The sequence below is a fragment of the Gadus macrocephalus genome, chromosome 12 (genome assembly GCF_031168955.1).
Source record: "Gadus macrocephalus chromosome 12, ASM3116895v1".
Taxonomy (NCBI): domain Eukaryota; kingdom Metazoa; phylum Chordata; class Actinopteri; order Gadiformes; family Gadidae; genus Gadus; species Gadus macrocephalus.
The window spans coordinates 10,417,262-10,428,915 of NC_082393.1; the positions used below are offsets into that span (position 1 = coordinate 10,417,262).

The window sequence follows — 11,654 nt, forward strand, 5'->3', positions numbered from 1 at the left end:
GGGCCACTAATATCAGGGACAGTCTCTCCTGTCTGACCCGTTCCAGAAGAGGAAGGATCAGCTGGAGCGGGGGAAACGCATACAAGAGAGCCCGCGGCCAAGGTGTGTGTGCCAACGCATCTACCCCCAACGGGGGAAGATCCCGAGGGCTGAGGGAGAACCACCACCTGCAGTGCGTGTTCTCCCGGGACGCGAAGAGGTCCACCTGCGCTGTCCCGAACCTCTGCCAGATCAGTCTGACAATGTCGGGATGTAACCGCCACTCGTCTCGGCGGGGACCGCCTCGAGACATGAGGTCCGCCCCAAAGTTCTGGGCGCCCGCGATATGCAGGGCTCTCAGACTGCGGAGATACTGATGAGCCCAAAGCCAGAGCTCGACCGCCTTTCGGTGGAGAGCAGGGGAGCGGACTCCCCCCTGTCTGTTGATGTACGCCGCCGCCGACACGCTGTCTGTCCTGATCAGAACGTGGCGGCCGCGCACCAGGTGAAAGAAATGCAACAGCACTTTCCTCACAGCGTCGAGCTCCAACACATTTATGTGTGCTGTAGGGGGCGTGCGCCACTCGTCTCCGACCGAGTGAGAGAGGCACGTTCCTCCCCAACCCGTCAACGAGGCGTCCGTGAAGACCACTACGTAGGACGCCACCCTGCCCAGGGGAACACCCTTGAGAAGGGCGGAGGGTCCTTTCCAATATTCCAGGTCTGGCGACACCGAACGGGGGACGAGGAGCACCCTGAGCTTGTGTCGCCTGGGGTCCAACCGTTGGCGAGCAAACCACCGCTGGAGTCTGCGCATAAAAAGCAGACCTAGGGGGACCACGGGGTGGGCAGCTGCCATCAGCCCCAACAGGCGCATGGTGGACAGTGCGGTCACGTTTCTGCGAACGTGAAAACGGGAGAGCGCCGACAGGATGGCGTCTCGCCGAGGAGGCGAAAGCATCGCAATCATGGTGGCTGAGTCTAGGCAAAGCCCCAAGTAGACTGTCTGCCGGCTGGGGAGCGGGGAGCTCTTCTCCCAGTTGATGGCAAAACCCAGGAAGGAGAGATGGTTTATCACCAACATGGTGTCCCTTCTCGCGGTCTCTTCTGAGTTGCTCAGAATAAGCAGATCGTCTAGGTAGAAGAGAATCCTCTTTCCCTGACGTCTGAGCGGTTCCAACGCCGTCTCCACACACTTCGAGAAGGTGCGCGGAGCCAGGGAATAGCCGAACGGCAGACACTGGTACTCGTACGCCATCCCCATAAAGGCAAAGCGGAGAAACTTCCTGTGCGCCTGCCGAACAGGGACGTGGAAGTAAGCATCCTTGAGATCCAGGGATGTGAACCAATCGCCCTCTCTCACACACCGGAACAATGCTCCGACCGTGAGCATTCTGAACTTCCTCGTGGCAACGAATCTGTTGAACACGCGAAGATCCAGAATAGGTCTCATTTCCCCTGACTTCTTGGAAACCAGGAAGTAGCGGGAATAAAAACCTAGGTGAGACTCGTGGGGGGGAACGACAGTGATGGCCCCCTTTACCAAGAGACGTGCCACCTCTGCTGCTAGAGCCGTGCTCGCAGCCGGGTCCCGTAGCGTGGTCTCCACCAACCCCATAAAGGGTGGGGGACGACGCTTGAACTGTATGGGATGGCCCCATCTCAACGTGGTGTCCAACCACGATGGCAGAACGCACCGCTCTTGCCAACACGCATAGCGGTTGGAGAGAGGGCGAGCCGACAGCTGAGGAAGACCGTCCAGGAATAACCCGTATTCCTCTGCCCCTACCGCCTCCACACTGTGTGTGAACCAAGGGGGGCTTCCCACGAAAGGGAGGAGGCTCAGCGAGCGTAGGAGACGTACCAGAACTAGCAGCTGTAAAAACAACGAGCTGTCTAGACGTCGCGCTCGTGCCCGCTGAACAGGGAGCGAGCCGTCCGGCCGCAGCACCTGTGCGCATGCGCTGTCCGCAGGCTGTAGCCACAGCGCGCGGACCCATCTCCTCACCTATAATGTGGGGAACCAGGAGACCGGTACAAGCGGCCGTATCCACGGGCTCGTGCAACGAGTCTCTGATCCGTCCATGAGGCTCCAAGGGACGCCGCTTCTTAGAAGCAGGTGAACCAGAGGCCATGTGAACACGCCGTCCGACCGTCACCCTACAGCCACCGGGCTGAGAGGGGGAAATAGGCAACATGGAGGAGCGCACCACAAGCGTAGGACGCAGGTGGCCTGGGGAATATCGCTCTTTAGGTACCATGTACTGCCGTTCGGCCGAACGGTCTTTACTCTTTTCTTTAATAGGGAAAGAAAAAGTAGGAGCAAGCGTCCGGAACTTCCCGGTCCGTGGCGCTGCTGCTCTCCCCGTGCGCGGCGGCTGCGGCTGCTGCACCGGGGCTGGAGTCGGAGGTGGTCCCATGGAACGCTGGGACCGGCCTAGACCGCGCTTCCTCTCAGCCTGCTGGCGGGAGGAGCCCGTGAGAATCGTCCCGAACCGGGAACGATTCTCACGGACTGACTGCTGGTGCGCGAGCACCTCGGAGAACCTGGGACCAAATAGGCCATCCGGCGCTAGTGGACCCTGGACGAGGCTGGCCCGCTCTCGTTCCGGCACCGCAGTGTGGGAGAGCCATATGACCCTTTGAATCATGGTAGCCCACGCCATATGCTGGCCGGCCGAAACGGCTATCGGCTGGCATAGCTGGAGGATGGCGCTGGAAAAGCGGGAAACCGCCAGCCATCTCGCGGCTTCCTCCGGGCCGTAGGCCTCCCTGTCAGCCGACAAGGAGACCATGGCAGAGGAGAGCAGGGCGATGTTGTTGACCGCCGCAGCGGATTGAGAGGCACAAACGAACACCCTGTCCGTTAGGCCGACAATCTGCTTCTGGAGGCGGTCGGGGGGCAGCGGCTTTTCGTTAAGGAGCCCGGCGCCCGGACAGAGAAGCGCTGCCAGGGGAGGCTCCAGGCGAGGGATCCCCCTCGCCTGAGTATCGGCCCACCCCTCCACGTTGGTGAAATCCGTGTAGGATCTTACCGGAGCCTTCAGGGTCGAAGGGTCCTCACCGGCAGCAATAAACAAGTCCTGCAAAGGCGGGAACAAGGGGCACTGGGTAACCCGCCGGGAAAAAGATGGGGTGCGAAAGCACTCGCCCTGCATATCGTCAGATACGGGGGCGAGAGGCGGGACCGACATGGGAATCCCTTTGATGGCCGCCGCCTCACCCATGATCTCCCGGAAGAGATCGGTCATCCGGCGCGGACCCTCGTGTTGTATGACGGTGGCGGTTGTAACCCGAGAGCGGGAAAAACCGGACGCCGAGTCGCCGAAGACGTCGTCCAGGGAGGCGTCGATGATGCCATCGTCGACGTCAGGTCCGAACAGGTCGATGGCGTCAGCCATTTCCACCGCAGGGGAAAAGAAGAGATGCCTGGAGAGGATCCCCTCTTCAGGCAGCTCCCGGCAGGCGACACAGGAGACGGGGGCCGCCATAGCAGCCGCGGCGTGGTCGGTGCCGAGGCACCAAAAGCACGCCAAGTGCCCGTCACCCGGTGCCAGGGAGGCGGGACAGGAGGCGCATAGGAGTCCTGAAAAGGACCTAGCTCTAGGAGCGCTCTCAGGTGGCCCTGAAAAGGGCCGTTTGTCCGCGGCCTCGCCCGAGCCGCTGCCACCGGCTTGGGAGATCCGTGTTGAAGTTCTCATCTTCTTAATTGTAGTTCTCAATTTCTCGCTGATAAGCACAAGTGCTGAAAGAAAAGGGAGGATGAGCGACGGTATACACCGCGTTATATAGACACGATACCGTGGGAAATGTGGGCGGTGCCCACGCTGATAGGTGCATAGTTTGAATTTTCAGCGCGCGCAGGCGCGCGCACGGGACAAGCCCATAAGGCGAAGCCTAGACGGCGTAGCCTACATGAAATAGAACATCTTGCCTTAACAATAGATAAACTGTGCGGAGTCAAAGAAGATAAGCAATTGGCAGCAGGGCCAATAATCAACCTCTGGTAAACCACTGACTAAATACATGTTAAGGCTGTGGCTGACAAGCATAAAGAATTTCTCAGATTAACAAAGAAAAAAAAAAAATGGGCAGCTTTTCAATGTATTGAATGCCTTTTATTTCTTTGGCAACTGTACATGATTGGGCCAAATATACCGGTAATTGTTATATTACATTAATGCGTACAAACTGTTCTTGAAGATGGCAAGATAGTGTGTGAGAATGACATGTATCCTATTCTAACTTAAAACAGATCAAGACAGTAATATAGCATTAGTCATACATACACCTTCCTTCATTCGCAATAATGGTGTATTCCAGATGCCTCGGACACCAGCCTCCCGAATTGCAAGTGGGGAAACTTTCTTGCGGCATTTCACGTAGGCACGCCCCCCTTTGGTCGGGCACCGTCAGAATTCTGAGAGTATACCGAGTTCAGTGATGACGCTCTCAACAAAAATGGCTGCGGCCGTAATGATATTTTTTTCTTTGTATTTGTACCACGTTGGTCATTTTAATGTCGAATTTAAATGCTCTTACACACTTGATTACACTGCTATTTTATTCCGGTCGCCAATTTGTGCATTGCACGGTCTTGCTGTGTTGTGCGTGCAATACAATGTAAAGTTGTGTTGTTTGTTTTCGAGCTGGTTTGCTAAAGATGCTAATGTAGCTAACAATAAACAACGACAAGCCATTGACATGACACAAAGACGAACGGGAACGTTATAAGGACAACAGCCATTCTGATAAAGTAATTCGGCATAAGCCTACGGCCTCCTTCTAGCACAACATTGTATGCTCAGTCCCTCTGGACCCCAGCGTTTGCTGATACACTAGTGAACCCCTGAACTCGAAAAATCTCATTAATCCTTTAGAATTTAAAAAAATCTAGATCTGTCTGTATTTGTAAGCTACATAGCATAATTCTAACCATGAAGGTACGCTTCTGTTATATCATATCAAATTGTTATATTCAAATAATCTTATTTGTATTGGTATTTCCAACATCAACTTTTTATTTGCCAAACAAGATGATGGTCATCCCACAATGATTGTGATGCAACGGAACAAATGTAGTTCCTTTTTAGCTGAGAGCTAGGCATTAATACCAGGGTTTGGATTCCATTCCCACTGGGGTCAGCAATAGAACTGGTTTAAGAACAATTGTGATACATAAACTGCTGTAAAAGACACTGCAACCTTCTTGAATGGTTGTTGACAAGATAACTTTTTATGCAATTTTGAGGTCTTTTAACAAGTCGAGGATGTCTATATGAGGGCCTGAGGCTCTTCCGGCCGTGTGGTTGCAGAGTGCAGCCTGCAGGATCTTGGCTGCCTTGGCCGAGGGCAAAGGCGGGGGAGAAGAGTTTTCCTCGGTCGCCCCGTCGCCACGGCAGCAGAGCAGTACCTCGTTGACTTCCCCTGCAATCTTCCGGGAAAACATTTGGGAGAAAGTGCCACGCAGCCGCTCCAGCACGGTCTTCCTCAAGACTGAGTCCCGACACACAAGATTCAGCATGAAGACGCCTGGTAGAGATAGATACGTGCAGGGAAAGGGGGAAATACCAAACAAAGGCAAGTCATGAATGAAAACACTAATGTTAAAATGAGTGGTGGTGAGTCCAATATGAGATATTTTTATGTTGAATTTATATATTAGGTATAAAAATGAGTAGCGTTAACATACCTTTTGGGGTTAGCAGGTTACGAACTTTCTCGAGGAAAGATGTTTCTACAAAGGCACTAGGGGGACAGCTCATACCCACAGTAGAGTCTTTGCTGTCCACATCAAACATGATAACATCTAATAAACAACCACCTGAGGAAGAAAAATCCATAAAATGGTAGGACCCAATTCTTGTGTCCAAGCAGAGCAAATAAAATCCAGTGTAAATGTACAATATATTGGAGGAAGTTACGGACTCTAGCTCGAAATGTTGCACTGTTCCACCCTACCCTAAACTATTGGTTTAGTATACCATACATTATTGCCATTGTTAGGCACTTGTATAAATCCTTTTGGCCTTAACTCCTCATTAAGACCCACCTTCTTTCTCTAGGGCATTGATGCGCTCTAGGCCGTCTCCCAGGGTCACCGTCAGCCGGTCGTCTGAGCGGAAAGCAAAGTAGCCCTTGGCCAGTTCCAGCACCACAGGGTCAAGCTCCACCACCTCCACCGTGACCCCCGGCACAAAGTCCCGCAGGAACTGAGCCAAGGCCCCACCTCCCAGCCCCACCATGAGCACTGATACAGGACAGTCTGGGGAAAGAGAGAGAGAGAGGGAGGTGGCAGGTCACAGCAAAACTGGCTGAAGTTACTATTGCGGTGAGATTCTCTTTTGTTTTTATTTTGTCCGTTTGTAACTTTTATGCAAGGAAATGTTGCTGCCTAACTGCAAGGATGTTCCTAAAAAAAACAATCTGTATCTCAGTTTGATCAGAGTTCAACTTCAAAAATTTTGATAAAAACCCATCTCCCCACAGTGGAATCCGAATCAGCTGTTGAGAGACAGAGACAGAGACAGAGACAGAGACAGAGACAGACAGACAGACAGACAGACCTTTGTTTTGTTGTGCTCCCACACCCAGCATGGTGAGGCCAGCGATCATGACCTCATGGTGAGCACAGCACAGGAAGCCACTGTCAACGTGGAGGGAGCCTGTGGAGGCTGCTGGAAGAGCAGTCTGCTTCACCTTCTTCTTTCTCTGATCCGATGCTGAAATACACATGGATCACATTTTCTCATAGATATGGCTCGAAGGGTAATGTACTTGAAATACTTTGTCAAAAGGCAGATCTAGCTTTCATTTTTTTATATTTATTAATATACCATTGAGAGACAAAACAATATATACAATATTCAATATTTTTTTATATAAATGTAAGAGAATGAAGTATATTACAATTATTACTTTGAATTATTGTAGTCTGCTAAAAACAAGTGAATGAAAGGTCAAACATGTATTCCTTCAAGGGTCATGTCATTCTGTTCTGCATGCATTATATGGTTGGTATTGTTTTAAAAGTATTGATATTTTTCCATAGAGAGCATAAGGTACAACATCCTGAACTAGAGAAGAGAACTGACCGGCCTCAGTGGAGATGAGGCGTCCCTCTGATTGGACGAGGCCTGCATTGGAAAGGAACACCAGTCTGCGGTACAGCTGTCCATCCTCCCCCCTCACGTCCTCCACACAGTAGTCCCCACTCAGCTCACTGACGCCCCGGCTGATCACTTCCCTCCAGCCGAGCTCCCCACCCACTGACAGAAAGGGTACCTGCATGCAGGCCGAAAGGAGCACACCAAGCCTTAAAACTATCGTGAGCATCTAGCACAAATCATGTCCAAATTCAAGTCATGCTGTAGGGTTTTTGTTATTATTTATCTTAATAAAACATTAAGGTAAAAAATATATACAAGTCTGGTTTGTTCGGAAAAAAAATAGCAATCTGTCAGCTATAAGTGGGTGAAATGCACTGAGATATCTGGGGCGGCATTTTGGGTTGTTTAGTTTAAAAATCTTGCTAGCTTCTCCTCCGGCTCTTCACAACTTTCAAATCTTACCGACAACAGCTTTCAGATAGCCTTGTGATGTCATCCTAATATTCATGTTTGAGTTACTAAATGATGATCACTCTGGCCCTGGCAGTGCAGCAATTTATTTGAAAATATGGCGAGGCCTCACGTTGCTCATCCAGCCAATCAAAGTGAAGCTTGTACTCTCTTCGCACTTGCGAAGAAATCGGACTGGATGTAAAGCGTAAAACGTATTTGAATCTGAGAAAAGCTCATCATGCATTTTTTGGTAAATTTCTGATAAAAATTATGTTTGCTTCCTTTTCCTTAGGCACCGGCGTTGTTCTTTGATTTTGCAGACTGCGGCGTTCCAATAAGGCTATCCTTGATCATCATGAAATTAAACTACATCCCCAGAGTGCTGATTAGTGATTCCTGTGTAGCTTGTTACCTGCTGGTTTTCTGGCATGCCGGGGGGAGCTAGTTCCATCACCATCTGGGAGAGCTCTGCCTGCACAGCCTGCATGTCAGTGTAAAGCTGGTCCCTGTGCATTGCCACAATAACCAGCCGCTTGAAGTTGGCGCTAGCGGCGAGCTGGCTCCGGCCCTCACTGGATCCATACTGCCAGTCAGACTCTTTACCTTGCGGCACTGGGAAGGACCAAACAGAAAATTCTGATTTCACAACAATGCGATGCGAGCCCACTCAGATGTCAATACTGATTTTACAAATAGTATGCCAGGGACAATGCACATATGACCAATATATTTATTATCCCCTGTGTAAAATGTTGGTGTATTTTAGTGTCTCTGTGTTCACATCTCTTAAGTCTAGAAACAGGCCAGTGCCTGTTTGGAAATAACACGAGGTGTTATTTCCAACATTACCCCATTTGTTATGTCTCAACAAGGATGAACCAACCTGGTCGTCTGGGACATAGCCAGGGCCATATACCTTATCAAGGGTGAAAGTGCTTCTGTTCTCTTGTTATTCACGTTTCTTGATTATAATACTCGCCCCAACCCTTTGGTTCAGTGAGAAGGGGGATCGACAACCAAGGAACACGTCTCAAAACTGCTCTTCAACCGCCTACACTAGATTATTCAACCTGTCTATCTCGCTGTATTACATTCTGGAATAAACCATCTATTCAACCCTCTTATCCAACCTGTCAAGTTGCTTTGATTTCCACTTCAAGAATTACTGCTACAAATACGAAATACACAACGCAGTGTCTATACGAACAATTTAGAAATAAGCTGAAATCTAACATTTAGTGCCGTGACACCGTCTTGAAGAGAGAGGAGTGAGAAAAGGCCTGTAGACCTGCCATCTGAAGATTGCCCTGTGGTTGAGAAGACCGCACGCCCTGCTTTGCAAGGCGTCTGATCAACGCCTGCCCTGCTGAGGGACGCGATGACCATCACCTGGAGAATAATTCGGTTTCAACTGCCTACGCAACACCAACTGAGCCATGCTGTTACCGGTATTGTTTGTGATGTTGTTGTGCCATCTTTTTACAGGGGGACATTTTTCATTTGACAGCCATAATGTAGTCCACAAAGATAATTTTTTTTTGCAAACGGCCCAAGGCTAAGGCTAAAGGGGTGCAGTCGTTAAGGATTGTGGGCTTATGCCATCTTTGTCTCAGGTATATGCTTATCTCGCTGTCCCGTTCACCATCCCTGAGTATATTGCAGCTTACGTGCATGTCATTGAAGGTAACCAGCCCCCTAGATCTGTAGCAGCCCAGGTTCCCTATTGGTTCCCTACCGTCCATATGGATGCAGGTCCCCCAATTAAGATCAAATCGGGCTATGCTCTTGAGGGTGTCATTTGTTGGACCAATGAGGGATAGGGGCAGGATATGGGTAAAATTGTGTGTTCATATTCAGCCATTGTGGACCAGGAACAGGTTTCCATCAGAAAAGATTATGTTGGTAAATTTCCCCCTACCCCCATTAACCCGCGTGCCTGGTGCTTCACCTGGCAAAACGATTGCCACTGATGCCTTGCTTATGGTAAATGGGACCATGTTTGTTTGTGGACAGGACGCTTAGTCATATCTGCCTCCTAATTGGGGTGCTTCATGTTATGTCCCCTATGTAGTGCCTGCTTTAGAGATTGTGTCAGAGTAGCATTTGAAGGGTAATGCTACCATTAGATCTAAGCATGATTTATTCCATCAGAACTTTCAAGTTGCTACTCCAACTCAGTCTTTTCTGCTATCATTTCACACTATGGTGTAACAGTTGCTCTTGATGAGATTAGAGATTTTGTCCATATTATTGACACTATAGCAAACGCTTCCGGGCACGGCCTGACTAACCTTAATCAAGGCTTAGAACAATGATTTTCCAACATCAGTATCTATTTGACTTCGTTGCTGTGCATCTTGGAGGGTACTGTTTCTTTATCGAGCGCCATTTACATCAGAGATGTTGCACATATGTCCCCGATGCGTCTACGAATGTGTCCAATTATGTACATGACATCTATGATAATGTGGCTAGGCTGAAGTCGGAAACCGCTGGTTGGTCTTTGGGAGGATGGCTAAGTGGGTTGGGCGGGTCTATGTTTTCTCAGATAGTAAAAATCGCACAGCCATCTATTCAACCCTCTTATCCAACCTGTCAAGTTGCTTTGATTTCTACTTTTTCGTCACGTTCTGACGAAAAATACACAACGCAGAGTCAATATGGACAGTTTAGAAATAAGCTGAAATCTAACACCTGTAAATGGCAGTTCTCTTTGAAGAACACCCAAATCAAGCAAATGTTTAACAAACATGCTCACCAATAAAGACCCCAAAATAGTTTCCTCTGGGGACTCTGGCGTTCTGAGCGCAGTCCTGGACCGTGAGCGTGTACCTGGGCAGACCCGTCTTGACGTGACACAGGGTGAGCGAGGGGTTGGAGGAGGCGTCTGTGCGAGTACGTAGCCGTTTCCTCAGCACAGAGTAGGACTGCAGCTCCCTGACGGCCGACAGGAGCTCCGCCACACCCGCAAGGCGGTTGGGCGTGCCTTCCTCCCCGAGACACATTTCCAGTATGGGCACAGGCATGGGCTGGCGGAACTTGGTGCAGACCAAGATGAAGACGGGGAGTGCGAAGGAGTCCTCGCTGTTCTCCGCCTCCTGCAGGCAGTGGAACCTCACCGCCCAGCCCAGTGACACAAAGTGCTCCACGGCCAACTTCACCACACTCTCTTGGGATAACGTCACGCAGAGGTAGCGCCCCCCGACACACAGCACGCGCGCCACCTGCCCACAAAATAGATACGAAGGCATGGGAATGGCTCGTCTAGAGATTTATAATATGCACTCATGTTGTGCCCTAAAAAGTATGCAGATTTGAACCATTTTCCTTACATTTTACTTTCTAGTAGACTAGAAAGATTATCTCTAATAAGTTCATTGCCAATACCATTACATTATCTATACCTTAATATCCATGGGTGTATAAATAAATAAATTGTTTTTTTAATGTTTTTTTTGTATATGTTAACTGTCCAACCTCAGCTAGCATCCTCCTTGCCAATGCTCCGTCCTCTTCAGATGCCATGGCATCCAGGGTGCCCTTGTCCAAACAGGCCTGGTAAAGGGCATCCTCATAGTGTGTCTGTGTTGCATCCACTTGCTGGAAAGTGAGATTAGGGCGGCGCTCTGCATTCCTCTGGTTCATATGTGTCACCACTGTTTCGCTTATGTCAATATTGGTCAGCCTTTTGTAACCAACATCATACATCTGTTCACTCAGCTCTGAGTTACCACAACCGACGACCAACACCTGTCAAAAAAAACATACAATCGTAATGTATGATTGATTTCGTGGCATATCTGTTAGGAATTGAAAGCATGTGAAAGAGACCATTTACCTTATCTTGGAGTTTTATATATTTATGCAACACGCCACAAAGTTTGTTGTAGTCTCCATACCACTCGAAAGACTTTTCGCCACGCTTCTTGAAGAACCGCTCCCAGTACTCCGCAGAGCTGAACTCCTCAGCAGAACGAGGTAATAGACTCATGGCGTTTCAACAGACCTTATAATGACTTCTTTAAGCGTTCTTAAACGCATGGAAGAAAACTGTCATGCATCAAGCCGGACCATATTTGTGGGTGCACTGCTTTCTCATTGGATTATTTTCCA

At 49.6% G+C, this 11,654-nt stretch overlaps 1 protein-coding gene across 1 annotated transcript; it reads right to left on the bottom strand.

The window, feature by feature from the left end:
• Positions 1-4,965: 4,965 nt before the first annotated feature.
• Positions 4,966-11,532, bottom strand: mettl13 (methyltransferase 13, eEF1A lysine and N-terminal methyltransferase). Its single transcript, XM_060068032.1, has 9 exons — positions 11,380-11,532; positions 11,019-11,291; positions 10,300-10,765; positions 7,954-8,153; positions 7,074-7,263; positions 6,546-6,701; positions 6,032-6,244; positions 5,672-5,803; positions 4,966-5,511 (listed from the first exon to the last, which is right to left on the bottom strand). The coding sequence occupies exons 1-9, from the start codon at positions 11,530-11,532 to the stop codon at positions 5,216-5,218; spliced, it is 2,079 nt and encodes a 692-aa protein (XP_059924015.1). The 3' UTR covers positions 4,966-5,215.
• Between the last annotated feature and the right edge of the window lie 122 nt (positions 11,533-11,654).

What these genes read in the sequence shown, in the direction of transcription:
- mettl13 (XM_060068032.1), bottom strand. Translation starts at nt 11,532, where the DNA reads ATGAGTCTATTACCTCGTTCTGCTGAGGAGTTCAGCTCTGCGGAGTAC. An exon ending in CTATTTTGGGGTCTTTATTG is followed by an intron (nt 8,154 to 10,299) that starts GTGAGCATGTTT and finishes GGTCCTTCCCAG; the next exon opens with TGCCGCAAGGTAAAGAGTCT. An exon ending in TAACCTGCTAACCCCAAAAG is followed by an intron (nt 5,512 to 5,671) that starts GTATGTTAACGC and finishes TATCTCTACCAG; the next exon opens with GCGTCTTCATGCTGAATCTT.